This window comes from Helianthus annuus, chromosome 7, assembly GCF_002127325.2.
Source record: "Helianthus annuus cultivar XRQ/B chromosome 7, HanXRQr2.0-SUNRISE, whole genome shotgun sequence".
Classification (NCBI taxonomy): domain Eukaryota; kingdom Viridiplantae; phylum Streptophyta; class Magnoliopsida; order Asterales; family Asteraceae; genus Helianthus; species Helianthus annuus.
Genome location: NC_035439.2, coordinates 95,224,166 through 95,236,794, shown reverse-complemented (window position 1 = coordinate 95,236,794; position 12,629 = coordinate 95,224,166). Strand labels below are relative to the sequence as shown.

Below are 12,629 nucleotides of genomic sequence, written 5' to 3'. Positions count from 1 at the left end.
GTAACTAACTACGTGTCACCGAGCTCTACCGAATCGTTAATCGGACGATTCTACGGTTAAGTTGTTAACTTAAAAGAAGCGAAGAAATTTTACTTTCTTAGTTCGTGTATTCGTCGGTAATACTTAATAAGTCTTGAAAAGACTTAATTCTCGAGAGATTTAAAATAATATAAATATTTATATAGAAATACATAAATATATTGCAAAAAGCGCGTTAGTCATCTCGAGATGTCGTACGTGTATGTATCGAGTGTTTTATGAAAAGAATATATAATAAACATCAATTATATATCGTATGCCGTTGAGGCATTTAAAATAAAAATAAAAAGTTATATTTATTCTACAAAAGAATCGTCGAGTTGTATTTGAAAATAAATATATAACTATATTTACTTTTATAAAAGAACTCGTGTTGAACGATATTGGAAATAAATATATAAACTATATTTATTTTGGTAAAACGAATTCATGTTGTGTTATATTTGAAATAAATATAAAAACTATATTTATTTTTATAAAACGAATTCATACTGCTTGATGTTCGAAATAAATACATAGATTATATTTATTTTTATAAAAGAATCCGATTTGTTTGATGTTTGAAATAAGACTATATGTACCTTTATAAAAGAATTCATCGTATTTTCAAAGTTTCAAATAAATATAATAACTATATTTATTTGTCGTAAATAGTTTCCGAATCGTTGCTTTCAAAAGTCGTACAGTATTGTCGTTTGAAACAAATATATATATATATATATATATATATATATATATATATATATATATATATATAATTTATTTATTTTATAAAAGGATTCGTATTGTTGTAGGTTTGAAATAAATAGACAAAGCATATTTGTTTTGATAAAAATAATCCGTGTTATCGTTGTTTCCGAAAGTAATAAAGTGTCGTCGTAAGGAAATTCTGTATTTGTATTTGCTTTTATAGAATATTATTTGAACCCGATAGTTTTACTTTATGATAACACACGTTGTATATTACGGATTTTTCTCGAAAAGCGGGCAGAATTTCCTCTGTTTTTGGACGCCCCCGACAACGCAAGTTGTCGTTATTTTTCAAAATCAATCAACATTTCAATCATATACTCAGTATATATATAATTTTTATGAGACGACAAAGTATAAACTAAACATTATTATAAATCGGTTTGAGCTCGCTCACATGAGTTTAAATCTATAAAAGCACAAATATTAAACGCGTCATTAATTTTTACCAAGTCTTCATGCCGAAATGTCGAGTGAGCTGACTGAGTTGACCGGGTCAACTGAGTTGACTCGGTTTGACCGAGTTAACTCAGTTTGTCCAAGTCAACCAAACCGTTTCATATTCTGACCCGAACCGTCTGACCCGAACCGAATCGTTGACCGTTGACAAGGGTTGACCTGCTGTTGACCCGAGTTGACTCGGGTGTGACCGAGATCCATATCTGACCCGAGGCTCCAATATGAACCATGTGAGTGAAAAATCAACAAGACAAGACCCGAACAGAAACTAGATGCACCGAGAACCACCATCGGCGCCGCCGGTGTGGCTCCATCCGTCGGCCGGCTGCCGTCATCATTTTCAAGATCATCTTTGTCCTTAACAACACAGCAACATCATCATAATGACCATCACCATCCTTTATCTTCTAAAAACAAAAGAAAACGGGGAATAGAGAAGTGTACTTACCGAAGTTTTGTCGGATAATGGCAAGAACCGACGGTCGTTGACGCAGACCGCCGGGTAAACGAACCGACCGGCGGTCCAAGTCTCCGACCGCCGGTTCTATCTCTCTCGCCTCTCGATCTCTTTCCCTGCCCGACGCCACACCGTCACGTGCCGCCACGTGCCACTGTGTCTCTCTCTCCGCTCTCTCTCTCATCGCCTCTCTCTCTCTCTGTTTCTCCGCCGCACCACCACCAGACGCCAGTGGTGGTGGTTCGTCATGCTAACCGAGGGGGGGGGTGTGTTAGAGAAGGTGGTGAATGGTGGTAGCTGATTAACCACCGACATCGTCGCCGGCCGGACCAGAGATGAGGGGATAGGGGTGGGTGTTGTCGGAACGGACCGGCACCGGAACAACCGGCCGGAGGTCGTCTCTAGTCGCCGGATTCGAGAGAAAGGGGGGAGTGAGGTGTGTTTGTGGTCTGTTGTTGACTATCTGCATATAATTGTATAATGGGCTTTGGGCATGGGCCCAAGGCCCACAAGCCCAATTCCGGCATTTAAGTGGCCCAAATGTCACACCCCAACCAATGGCGGAAACATCGGGATGAGACGAAGTGTGAAGATTGCTCGAGACATCATAACACTATTTGTGACGATAATTAAATAATTCATATTTCATCTCATAACTTCAAATTGTCAACATTACATAAACTCAAGTAACAACAAGTTCAAAAGAAATATATGATAACATAAGCAAAATTGATACGACATATTAAACCTAAACGTCTATATGTGTATCTAGGCATCAACGCTACTTCTTTTCATAGCATCGTCATCATCAACCTGTAACATGTTTAAAAATACAATTCATTGCAAAAGCAAAGGCGAGTATACAAGTTTGGTACGTACATAACAAAAGATAAGTTTTAAACAATTCCTCATAGCAAGCATGTGATTCAAGATAAACATTTAAATATGGCATGTGTCTAACATATCAAACCAAAGAGACGCAACATGCTCATGACATAACCTCAAGTCTACGGGCGGGTCGTCAATCCTATAGCGCTACATATGTCACGGTTAGGCTCGTACGAAGTTAATGATAAGTTCAACACATAAGAATCACCCAAGTTTAAAGTATCAAGCCATCACGTATACAAGCATGTTATAGGGATGTTCATGTGTTTTAGCAAAATGTTCATGTGTAAGTTTTTGATAAGTAAACATGTTACACCCCAAAAGTGGTAAAAGTAAAAAGGGGGAAATACGAGTATACTCACAAAATTGCTAAGTCTTCCGATTATCCAAGTGTTGAAGAGTGTGCGAGTTTGGGAGGACGAAACACCGAGGTCACCCTATAAGGGCAAATGATGGTGCATGAGTAAAAGGAATTATGACAGAGGATAGGAAGTGAAATCTAAAGTATAACTTGTTGATATCTATATACATATATTTATATATATATATATATATTTGCATAGAGTATACATAGTTTATGTGTTGCTTCCAAATTAACTCATTAAGATAATTATAGAAGTATTATCAAAAGAATGAAAATAAATAAATGACTAAATAAATAAGTTTACGTTTATAATTATAATTATTGTTATAAAAATTTAATTGAATCCGATGGGTTTCGTCTAATAAAATAAATGTTTCGTTTTACGGGATTTTATGAAAAACGGGCAGAGTTTCCTCTGTTTTTGGACGATCCTGACAACACAAGTTGTCGATCTATTTTCAAAATTCAATAAACAATTGACGAAACAATATAGATATATAAATATATAGTTTCTATGCGAAATTTAAATTATATAAAGTCGGTTCCGCGACTTGAATAACACTAACATAAATGATATAATGAATCTACAAGACGTTTAGAAGTTTTTTTTTTTACCGAACATCGAATCTGACCCGAACAAGTATGACTGCTGACCAGCCGTTGACTTCTGTCGACCCGACAGAAGCCCGGCCAAATCTGGAACCGAAACTCGAACCAACATGAATCGAACCGAACCCGGGTTGAAACGAACCTGAAAACAAACCTGAAACCAAAACTGATTTTGAAATAAAAACTGAAGTTTGGACGAATACCGTTCAAAACCCTTACCGGAACTGAGCCGTGACTGAACCGGCTGACCAAGTTGACTGATGTTGACCCGACACGAGAACCAAAACTGTTGTTGACTATCGTTAACCCAAACCCGCGAATGACCCGTTGATCGTGGTTTGACCACACTTGTCCGAAGCTGAACCACCATCGTCGCCACCCCGCAGCCCCATCCCAGCGCCGTCGCCGCCAAGAGTGGCGGTCGCCGTCCATGAAGAGAGAGAGATGAGTGGGAGTGGAGGGAGAGAACAGTGGGTGTGCGTGGGTTTAACCGGTGATCGAAGGGAAGCGGCGGCCGGAGCTCCTCATGTTACCGGAGACAAAGGAGGGAGAGGGAGATGGTTGTCGTTACCGGCGGATGTCTCGACGCCGGGGCACCGGTTGTCCAGTTGTCGGAGATTCCGGTCGCCGGAATCAGAGCTCGAGAGGGACAGGGAGCCAGGAGGTGGCTGGTATGGATAAACTCTCTTCAAGTGTGAGGTTATGTAAGCTTTAAAAGAGATGGAATCTCTAATTTCCATTTGTATGTGGGTGTGAGTATTAGCAGACAACCAAACAAAGAAAAGAGAAGAAGACCGAAGCTATGTGCGGCTGTTCAAAAGAAAAAGAAGGGTTTACACAAGTTATTTATAAATAGGGTTTAATTAGTGGGTTTGAGCTTGAACGAGGGTTTAAATGAATTAAAGGGGCGGGTTTGTTTGATGTGAAGACTCAGCTCAGCTGGTTAGTGTGCGTGTGTGTGAGGCCGGTGACCCGGGTTCGAGTCCCGCGGTCAGCGGTTTTGGTGGTTATTTTCTTTTTTTTTTTAAGAAGAAACTAACTTTATAAAACAAATTTACTAGGTTAGTTTACTAACTTTAAAATTTAACGAGACTAACTTAGTTTATTATATAAAAAAATAAACTTTTAAATTGTAAAAAAATAACTAATTTAATTAATTAAACAATGAAAGATTACCCATATTTATAGCATAAAAAATAATAAAAGATTTTTCGACGATCCAAACGAAACGACGAATGCTAGGATACCAAGTTTCCAAAAATAGGAATATGAACAATGGTTTCTAAATATGGAATGTTTTGAAAACGCGGAGTGTTACAGTCTCCCCTCCTTTAGAAAATTTCGTCCCGAAATTTATTTAAAAGGAAGACTTGAAAGGGTTTTGCCAAACAGTAGAGGATTGTTTAGAATTTAGGCTTTGGAGTTTGGGACAACGGAGAATAATTGAGGTGTAAGGGTGGACGATTGATCTACTAATGATAACGAGTATAAGAATAGCATAAGTATCGGATAGACGAAAGTAGTGTGTTAAGAATGAGGTCTTGTCACGGATAATCGGATATAATGTGCTTGTGAGTTGTTTAAAGTTTAATTAGGTCTAAAAGGGTCGGTAATACACTGAATTTCTCATGGCACATTTTACGAAAGTTTGGTAACATGGCGAAAACACTTATATATAGGAAGTACCAGCGGCGTATCCACCATGTTTGACCACATTACGTCCATTTCGTATTCGGTGTCATGTTACGTTCCGTGTTTTACTATACATAGTAGTACACTCTATGGTTCTCGTACGCCCATCACTATAATCCCGTGTGCACCCGCGATTACTTTGATCGTTGCATGATCCGCATAGCTTGTACCAGTTATGTATGAATCATGGTATACATAAAATAAGAACGTGTACGTACAAGAATATAGTATATAAGCAAGTCCATGCTTAAGTATGGGACCCACGTAAGCGAATCCCTCGGATTACGCTCGCGTATAGGTACGAATGTATGAATCGTGTGTATGAATGAAAGTACAAACATAAGTATAAGTTTAAGTATGAATAGGCACGTAAGTATGTGTATCAACATAAGACGTACATGTAGTGTGAGTATATGTGTAAGCATGAAACATAGGCATATATGGATAAGCATGAAACGTACGAGTATAAGTAAAACATGAAACGTATGAATATAAGTATGAATATGATTATAAGTATAAGCGTAAAATGTATTGTTATGAATATGAATATGAGTGTGAGTGCGAGTACGAATACTAGTGATTGCGTATATCGTATTAATTGAAAACATAACAAATTTAAGCATATAAAAGTGCTCAAAAGGTTGAGCATGTAAATACGAATGATATAACTGGATTTGTCGCGATGCAACGACTAAAACGTGTATGATGATATGTACGTATAGTTGTTTAAATGAAACGTTGGGTTTATCAAATCAAAATTAGATTGAACTTGGTTTGAATGGTAGAATATAGTTTGTATATGTAAAGGAACATAAAGTACTCATTGGTTAAGCATAATGTATTTTGTAATGAATGGAAATGCTACTTTTATGTAAAAGGGGTTTATGTAATTCGAAGATGGTCGGTCCCAATGAAGTCTTCTTGCCCACGTGTTTTGTAAATTGGTGTAGGAAAAAGGTTTTTGATAAAAAGTAAATTCGTTTCATCAAACAAGAAATTATGAATTTAGGAGGTTCTTGTGAAAACGATGATCTTTAGAAAAGAAATTTAGCAAAAGGACGTAGTGATTGTTAAAAGTTTTATCAAATGATTCATTGATGTTGAAAAGAGTATTTGGTAAAACGACCATATAACATCTATGAGATCTTATAAGTAATTGGGAAAGGTTAGTTTGATTTCGATTAAGAATGGAAGTCTCTAGTATGGTGATATAATGTGAACGTGTTTTAGTTAATAAGTCGGATATGGAGTTCATGGGCGAGAGATTCATTAGACTGATTAAATTGACAGGTAGCATTTCGTAAGGTTTGGAATTTGTGTAGTAAAACGTTTAAGACATGATTAAGAATCTCGTGTATATGATTTATGTGAAATATATAATGGAATAAAGAATACGTTTGATAAAATAATAAATTTGAAAATCGCATAGGTAGGGATTTGGTTAATGATAAACAATTTAGGTATAAAATATGATCGAGTTTGTATAATAAAATATTTTGAATGGACGTTTTGGTAACGATCACCTAGGTAAGGGAATCACCCCTAACTCGTTGGTGAGGTCGTTTTAAGAAAAAGGGGAGTGGAGTTAATCGTCAAGGTAAGGAAGTCACTCCTATCTCGATGATATCTCTCCACTTGTCGTTACAAGGAATATGAATTTAAATTATATGAAGGCATGCATATGTATAAATGTATGAAAAAAAATCCAATATGTTGTGTGTGTGAAAAGAGAAAATCGGAAGTATATTTAAATTGAAAAAGAATGGCATCGTAAAAGATAAATAGTAGAACACATGTTCAATTAAAATTTGGGATGGTTCCAAAACGGAACGTTGACTAACCAAAGTGGTCGAAAAGTCTTTCGAATTTGAGGAGCATGCTTTGGCCTAATAGGTGAAATACTCTCGCCGACAAGTCGGTTAACGATATTTACCCTTCCGGTTACTACATGTTCCAATTCAATCGAAAATTCGAGACCTGGTGGGATTTGTAAAAATCGAGGAGTGGAACTAGTCGACGAGGTGCGGGTTTCACCCCTAACTTGACGACTTCGTACCCTACTCGACGAATTTAAATTTGAAATTTCCATTAAGATGTGGATTTCACTCCTAACTTAATGGTGAATTTCGTGCAAAAATAGAATTAAACGGAATGAAAGTTGTTTACCAAATTGTGGGTTTCACGCCTATTTTGGTAAACTCGTCTCGTTTGTATAATAGGAGTGTTTTCGTGTTTAACAAAAATCGAATAAAATGCCTTGGAAAAAGGCGTATGTTAAAGGAGATAACGAACAAGTATAAGCACATAAAATGCATATCAAGAGTAATACATAAAGAACAGAACAATTAAACAAGCAATAACAAATAATAAAGCAAGTATAGCATGTATAAGCACATAAAATGCATATCAAGAGTAACACATAAAGAACAGAACAATTAAACAAGCAATAACAAATAATAAAGCAAGTATAGCATGTCAAGTGTTAACACATAAGTAACATATATGTTTAAAAGATCGAAAGAGAATAAATAAAAGCAAATAAAGTAGCATGCAAGTAGTTTCAAACAAAACACAAGAATAAAGATCTAAAACTATAGACTAGGTTAAAGCATTCCTACTTTTCCTAATTCCCTGTAGTTATGGCTCTGATACCAATCTGTCACACCCCAACCAATGGCGGAAACATCGGGATGAGACGAAGTGTGAAGATTGCTCGAGACATCATAACACTATTTGAGACGATAATTAAATAATTCATATTTCATCTCATAACTTCAAATTGTCAACATTACATAAACTCAAGTAACAACAAGTTCAAAAGAAATATATAATAACATAAGCAAAATTGATACGACATATTAAACCTAAACGTCTATATGTGTATCTAGGCATCAACGCTACTTCTTTTCATAGCATCGTCATCATCAACCTGTAACATGTTTAAAAATACAATTCAATGCAAAAGCAAAGGCGAGTATACAAGTTTGGTACGTACATAACAAAAGATAAGTTTTAAACAATTCCTCATAGCAAGCATGTGATTCAAGATAAACATTTAAATATGGCATGTGTCTAACAAATCAAACCAAAAGAGACGCAACATGCTCATGACATAACCTCAAGTCTACGGGCGGGTCGTCAATCCTATAGCGCTACATATGTCACGGTTAGGCTCGTACGAAGTTAATGATAAGTTCAACACATAAGAATCACCCAAGTTTAAAGTATCAAGCCATCACGTATACAAGCATGTTATAGGAATGTTCATGTGTTTAAGCAAAATGTTCATGTGTAAGTTTTTGATAAGTAAACATGTTACACCCCAAAAGTGGTAAAAGTAAAAAGGGGGAAATACGAGTATACTCACAAAATTGCTAAGTCTTCCGATTATCCAAGTGTTGACGAGTGTGCGAGTTTGGGAGGACGGAACACCGAGGTCACCCTATAAGGGCAAATGATGGTGCATGAGTAAAAGGAATTATGACAGAGGATAGGAAGTGAAATCTAAAGTATAACATGTTGATATCTATATACATATATATATATATATATATATATATATATATATATATATATATTCGCATAGAGTATACATAGTTTATGTGTTGCTTCAAATTAACTCATTAAGATAATTATAGAAGTATTATCAAAAGAATGAAAATAAATAAATGACTAAATAAATAAGTTTACGTTTATAATTATAATTATTGTTATAAAAATTTAATTGAATCCGATGGTTTCGTCTAATAAAATAAATGTTTCGTTTTACGGGATTTTACGAAAAACGGGCAGAGTTTCCTCTGTTTTTGGACGATCCTGACAACACAAGTTGTCGATCTATTTTCAAAATTCAATAAACAATTGACGAAACAATATAGATATATAAATATATAGTTTCTATGCAAAATTTAAATTATATAAAGTCGGTTCCGCGACTTGAATAACACTAACATAAATGATATAATGAATCTACAAGACGTTTAGAAGTTTCCTTTTTTTTACCGAACATCGAATCTGACCCGAACAAGTATGACTGCTGACCAGCCGTTGACTTCTGTCGACCCGACAGAAGCCCGACCAAATCTGGAACCGAAACTCGAACCAACATGAATCGAACCGAAACTGGGTTGAAACGAAACTGAAAACAAACCCGAAACCAAAACTGATTTTGAAATAAAAACTGAAGTTTGGACGAATAACGTTCAAAACCCTTACCGGAACTGAGCCGTGACTGAACCGGCTGACAAAGTTGACTGATGTTGACCCGACACGAGAACCAAAACTGTTGTTGACTATCGTTAACCCAAACCCGCGACTGTCCCGTTGATCGTGGTTTGACCACACTTGTCCGAAGCTGAACCACCATCGTCGCCACCCCGCAGCCCCATCCCAGCGCCGTCGCCGCCAAGAGTGGCGGTCGCCGTCCATGAAGAGAGAGAGATGAGTGGGAGTGGAGGGAGAGAACAGTGGGTGTGCGTGGGTTTAACCGGTGATCGAAGGGAAGCGGCGGCCTGAGCTCCTCATGTTACCGGAGACAAAGGAGGGAGAGGGAGATGGTTGTCGTTACCGGCGGATGTCTCGACGCCGGAGCACCGGTTGTCCAGTTGTCGGAGATTACGGTCGCCGGAATCAGAGCTCGAGAGGGACAGGGAGCCAGGAGGTGGCTGGTATGGATAAACTCTCTTCAAGTGTGAGGTTATGTAAGCTTTAAAAGAGATGGAATCTCTGATTTCCATTTGTATGTGGGTGTGAGTATTAGCAGACAACCAAACAAAGAAAAGAGAAGAAGACCGAAGCTATGTGCGGCTGTTCAAAAGAAAAAGAAGGGTTTACACAAGTTATTTATAAATAGGGTTTAATTAGTGGGTTTGAGCTTGAACGAAGGTTTAAATGAATTAAAGGGGCGGGTTTGTTTGATGTGAAGACTCAGCTCAGCTGGTTAGTGTGCGTGTGTGTGAGGCCGGTGACCCGGGTTCGAGTCCCGCGGTCAGCGGTTTTGGTGGTTATTTTCTTTTTTTTTAAGAAGAAACTAACTTTATAAAACAAATTTACTAGGTTAGTTTACTAACTTTAAAATTTAACGAGACTAACTTAGTTTATTATATAAAAAAATAAACTTTTAAATTGTAAAAAAATAACTAATTTAATTAATTAAACAATGAAAGATTACCCATATTTATAGCAAAAAGATAATAAAAAATAATAAAAGATTTTTCGACGATCCAAACGAAACGACGAATGCTAGGATACCAAGTTTCCAAAAATAGGAATATGAACAATGGTTTCTAAATATGGAAAGTTTTGAAAACGCGGAGCGTTACACCAAAATCCTCTACGAACCCGTCTTCGAAACCCGAAATCACCGTAGCATGGAAAAATAGAATTTTTAGATTTAAATGTAAAATAGTGTCGGTATCTGTCGTTGTCGTGTCCGTGTGTCGATAACGGTAAAATTTCGTGTAAAAGACGTTGTTCGCCGTTTTAATCCGTTTTTTCGATCTGTTTTCGACTACGGTTATTAAAATTTAATTACGAAGCTAAACATATCGACAAATTTAAGTTTTAAAGGTATTCCGCGTCTTCGTTCTTCCGTTTTGTTGCCGGTGCGCTCCCACAGTCGCGTTTTCCGATCACGTATGCGTTTGTGTCGTATGAAAGTACGATATATTCACAAAATTAATTTCATAAATGTAAAATTTTCATAGAAAATCCGTATTTGTCGGCGTCGTCAGTATTTTGTACGGTTTCGTTTCGTTATCGCTTAACGTTTAGCATGCTTCTCCGCAATTACCGTTCGCGCACTGTAAAGTCGGATAGACATTCCTAGGCACTCCAAAGACCTAATTAAGTCAATCTTCGCCTTAATCACTATTTATTATCGCGTTAATCATCTGTTAATCACGTAATTAGGTGCCGTAAATCACCGGTTGTCACATTCTTCTCGTGCACCTTTAACTGTCGTGAAGCATAGGCACTGACCTTGCCTTTCTGCATCAGCACACAGCCCATACCGGAGTGTGATGCATCACAATATACCACAAACTCATCAATTCCATCAGGCAATGTCAATACTGGAGCGTTGCTCAACTTCTGCTTTAGAATATCGAAAGATTCTTGCTGCTTAGGCCCCCAATCAAACTTGCTATTCTTGCGAGTGAGTAAAGTCAGGGGTGCTGCAATTCTTGAGAAGTTTTCAATAAATCGCCTGTAGTATCCTGCCAGTCCTAGAAAACTGCGAATCTCCGTGGGCGTCTTTGGCTCTTGCCAGTTCATAATAGCTTCTATCTTAGCGGGATCTACTTGGATACCACGCTCACTAACAACATGTCCAAGAAATTGGACTTCACGAAGCCAAAATTCACACTTTGAAAATTTGGCATAGAGCTTTTCCTGTTGAAGTAGCTTAAGAATGCAACGGAGATGCTTCTCATGGTCAGCTTGACTCTTCGAGTAAATAAGGATGTCATCAATGAAGACGATGACAAATTTATCTAGATAGGGCTTGTAGACGCGATTCTTGAGATCCATAAATGCGGAAGGTGCATTAGTGAGCCCAAAAGGCATCACTAGGAACTCGTAGTGACCATAGTGAATCCTAAATGCAGTCTTGTGTACATCTTCATCTTTAACCTTGAATTGATGATTACCTGACCTCAAATCAATCTTGGAAAAGTAGCTTGCTCCTTGTAATTGATCGAACAGATCGTCGATCCTGGGCAAAGGATACCTATTCTTGATAGTGACCTTATTAAGCTCACGGTAATCGATGCACAAACGCATCGACCCATCTTTCTTCTTGACAAATAGGATTGGCGCTCCCCATGGAGACGAACTAGGTCTAACAAAACCTTTGGCTAGTAAATCATCTAGTTGTGTCCTCAATTCCTTCATCTCTGTTGTTACCAGCCTATAAGGCGCTCTCGCAACAGGTGCTGCTCCCGGGATAATGTCAATTCTGAATTCTACTTGCCTATCTGGTGGTAAACTAAGTAGTTCTTCAGGGAAAACTTCAGGGTATTCGGAAATGACTGGAATATCTTCAATCTTGGGCTTCTGCTCATTAATAGTCACCTGTGCCATATAAATGACACAACCCTTCTTCAGACATCTAGATGCCTTGAGCATAGACACTTGCTCAGGCAATCCATACTGGGTATCTCCCTGAATGGTAAGTGGCTCACCAGACGGAGTCTTGATCACCACTTGCTTCTTATTGCAAACGATCTGGGCTTGGTTATGCGATAACCAATCCATGCCTATAACTATATCAAAACCGGCTAACTTCAAAGGAAGTAAGGACAAAGGAAAAGAGTAGTTCCTAATGGATATGACACATCCATCTAACACGGTTGATGCGGTTTCTATGGTTCC

The 12,629-nt window shown here is 37.5% G+C and overlaps 1 protein-coding gene across 1 annotated transcript; it reads right to left on the bottom strand.

The window, feature by feature from the left end:
* Positions 1-2,325: 2,325 nt before the first annotated feature.
* Positions 2,326-4,408, bottom strand: LOC118480611. The gene is made up of 3 exons (XM_035975737.1): positions 3,573-4,408; positions 2,956-3,030; positions 2,326-2,518 (listed from the first exon to the last, which is right to left on the bottom strand). Exons 1-3 carry the CDS (start codon positions 3,996-3,998, stop codon positions 2,474-2,476), a joined length of 546 nt encoding a protein of 181 aa, XP_035831630.1. The 5' UTR covers positions 3,999-4,408; the 3' UTR covers positions 2,326-2,473.
* Between the last annotated feature and the right edge of the window lie 8,221 nt (positions 4,409-12,629).

What these genes read in the sequence shown, in the direction of transcription:
- LOC118480611 (XM_035975737.1), bottom strand. Translation starts at nt 3,998, where the DNA reads ATGGACGGCGACCGCCACTCTTGGCGGCGACGGCGCTGGGATGGGGCT. An exon ending in CGGGTCAGATTCGATGTTCG is followed by an intron (nt 3,031 to 3,572) that starts GTAAAAAAAAAA and finishes TTGCCCTTATAG; the next exon opens with GGTGACCTCGGTGTTTCGTC. An exon ending in TCGGAAGACTTAGCAATTTT is followed by an intron (nt 2,519 to 2,955) that starts GTGAGTATACTC and finishes AACATGTTACAG; the next exon opens with GTTGATGATGACGATGCTAT.